Source organism: Gavialis gangeticus, unplaced genomic scaffold (genome assembly GCF_001723915.1).
Source record: "Gavialis gangeticus isolate Ggan-Ray unplaced genomic scaffold, GavGan_comp1, whole genome shotgun sequence".
Taxonomy (NCBI): Eukaryota; Metazoa; Chordata; order Crocodylia; family Gavialidae; genus Gavialis; species Gavialis gangeticus.
In genome coordinates, this window is record NW_017729002.1 from 23,014,141 (window position 1) to 23,016,973 (window position 2,833).

Below are 2,833 nucleotides of genomic sequence, written 5' to 3' on the forward strand. Positions count from 1 at the left end.
GCCTCAGCTGCAGCAGCCTCCCGCACGGGCCGGGGGGGCGGGGCGAGCCCGGCAGGGAAGGCGGCAGGAAGCAGCCGGGCCGCGCTGCTGCTGACCCGGCCCCACCACATGGTGCCCGCCGGCTGCTCCCGCAGGTGGGTGCCGCTGCTCGGGGGCAGACCCTGCGGCGGCTGGAGGAGCTGCGCTGCCGCCGGCTTTACTGCCCCGAGCAGCCACAACCCTCCCGCCCCTCCCCCCATGCCCTGTGTCGCTAGGGCCGAGGGCCCTGCGGCGCGGCCGGCTTCCTCCTAACCTAAAGCGTTTCTTGCTCGGTGGACTTGTAGGCTACTTTTGTTTCCTTTGTGGCACCCAAACTTTTAGGATGCACTGGGGCCATGTTTCCAATCTCCCCGTCCCTGTCACTATCCCAGGAGACTCTCTTATGAAATGAGGCTGTTGAACGGCGGGGCGGGGCGGTGGGTGAAACGTTCCTCTGTGCTAGGAGGGCGCAGCGCCTGAGCTGGTTTGGAGCAGTGCCTGTACCTGAGGTGAGGCTCCCTCTTGGGCCGGGTGCAAGGCTTCCTTAGGCTGATGTCTTTCATTGGACCAACCACACAGTTGGAGTCAGATTCTTTGTACTCTTTGGGCTGTTGCCTTGCTGTCACCTTCTCTCCGCCCGTTTCCTGGCAGCAGTAGGAGGCATTTCGGGATCTAAAATGAGTGATGAAGTGGCTCTGTCAGAGCAGGGAATGCTGCAGAGTTGGGGTTTTTAATGCAGGAAGTAGATAGGAGAAACTTTAACTTGGGTCAGGCACAACAATGCTGTTGTGGTGGCTTCCAGCCCCTCAGGCCTGTCGCTCTGCAGCGCTAGTGACTTGGGTTCATGAAAGCTCCTATGCTCGCTCGCTCTCTGTCCCTCCGTCTCTCTCTCTTATTTAGTTAATCTGTAAAGGTGCCTATCTACCCTGCCTTTCACTCTGCAGTACTTCCCTCCTGCCCTCCACCCCTGTGCCCTCAGAGTGTGTCACCAAGGGTGAATTCCAGGTGTCTGCTCACACAGCATGTAGCATGCTGGAGGTGTAACAAGGCTGGAGCCATGTCTGTATCCACCTTCCTTTGCCAGAAGAACCGGCAGCAGACAGCAATGCCTAAATCTCAGCTCCCGGAGCATGTGCACATCCACTGGGCTTCTGATGTTGTGCTGCTGGGGTAGGAAGTGTTATTGGCAGCTAAATGGATCACAGCAGCCAGCTGAAGGCACAGGAGCAGCACTTCTAAGTGGCCACAGGAACCTTTCTGTCCTAAGCAGTGGTGGATTGATTGTGCTGCTGAGTGTGGATGTACACTGAGTTTTGCCCACAGAACTGAAATGCTGCTAGCAAAACTTTCTAGTATAGACTAAGCCTTAGATGCAGTAACAGTGAAGCGTCACTACCACCAGTGCTTAACTGCATAGAACAGCCATTTCCAAACTCTGACAGATTGCGCACCACCCATTTAAAATGATACAGCCTTAAGTACTACACGGAGCTGATGTCGGAGCTGTGCAGCCTGGTGGAGCTGTTTGCAACCTGCTTGCTGCAGCTGCCCAGAGCCTGGGTTGGCTCCGAATAGCTATGCCGGGCTCATCACCTCGGTGCTGGGAGCGGGGGAGAGATGGGTTGCACTGCCTCAGGCCCCGCCTGCTCCAAGGCGTGCCTGCATGCACTGGTGCAGAGCTGATGCCAGAGCCTGGCGCAGCTGTTTGGAGCCTTCCGGCTGCAGCCAGCCCTGGCTCTGGGGCGCTGCTGCCAGCAGGAAGCTGGGATGCTGCAAGCCCTGCTGGGAGCAGCCCAGGCTCCAGCAACTACCCAGAGCTGGGGTAGCTGCTAGCAGCCACAGAGCCCGGGCTGTGGGGCAGGGGCAGCTTTGGGTGGGGGGCAAGGGGCAGTAGGGCTGTGGAGCAGGGGTTTGGGTGGGGAGCACTGGGCAGTAGGGCTGGGGGGCAGTGGCTTTGGGTGGGGGGCAAGGGCCGCAAGCAGGGCATCCTGCCATGTACCCCTTGCCCTCATTTTGTTTTTCTGCCACGCTGGCACTCAGCACCTTCTGAGGTAGGCATTGTGGTGTTTTTCAGCACTCTGGCCAAAAAACGTTGCCTACCCCTGCTGTAACACAAATTGGGAACCACTGACATGGAGGATATGGTGTGGCCCTGAGAGCCTTTGTTTTTCACTCTCGTGTTGTACTAGGAGGCTTACTACTCCAGACAGTTAATGGATAATGCATAAAAGGTAGAGCCTGATCCTGTCTGCCTTCCTGTCAGTCAGTGGAACTACTCTGTGGAAAAGGCTACATTTATAAAGCCCTAGAAGCAATGCTGGGAGTGGGGATTGTGGTAGGGGGTGGGGAGCCTGGACTCCCTTCCACTACTTATATGGCACCTTGGTCAGGCCACTTAATCCTATGTTGCCTGTGAGGTTGAATTTGTGTTTATAAAGTGCTGTGAGGTTCTTGGATGTCTTCCCTAGACATCTAATCTGGGGTGCAACTGGTGGGTTAAAATTCAGCTCCATTGATGGGGCAGTGTGCAGGGCAGCAAGGGAGTGGAGTTTCTGAAGCAGTAGTAGCATTAAAGGAAAATATGACTATGATGTAATTTTCAGGCTGGTTTCTATTCTCAATCGGGCCCTAGAAGACTGTGCTGAGCAAAGGAGGAAGCTAGGCTACAGCTTAAATCAATGTCAAGCTCTTCTTGGAGATTGGTGAGTCCTAAATGATTGCCAAAGAATAGCTAAAAGCTGCTCCTGCTGCTGTATGTGTCCTAGTAACTAAAACTTCAGCCTAGGATTCAGGAGCAGTGGATTTTATTTCGAGC

General features: G+C 55.5%; 1 protein-coding gene across 5 annotated transcripts in view; it reads left to right on the forward strand.

The window, feature by feature from the left end:
- Positions 1 to 31: 31 nt before the first annotated feature.
- Positions 32 to 2,833, forward strand: part of CUNH16orf59 (chromosome unknown C16orf59 homolog) — a 36,248-nt gene continuing 33,446 nt past the window's right edge. For 3 of the 5 annotated variants that reach the window (XM_019507659.1, XM_019507661.1, XM_019507660.1), the window contains exons 1-2: positions 32 to 134; positions 2,622 to 2,720. In XM_019507659.1, coding sequence (XP_019363204.1) covers positions 109 to 134; positions 2,622 to 2,720 — 125 coding nt within the window. In that variant the 5' untranslated portion in view covers positions 32 to 108. The remainder of the gene's footprint in view (positions 135 to 2,621; positions 2,721 to 2,833) is intronic. The other 2 variants (XM_019507662.1, XM_019507663.1) reach the window with 1 other exon arrangement.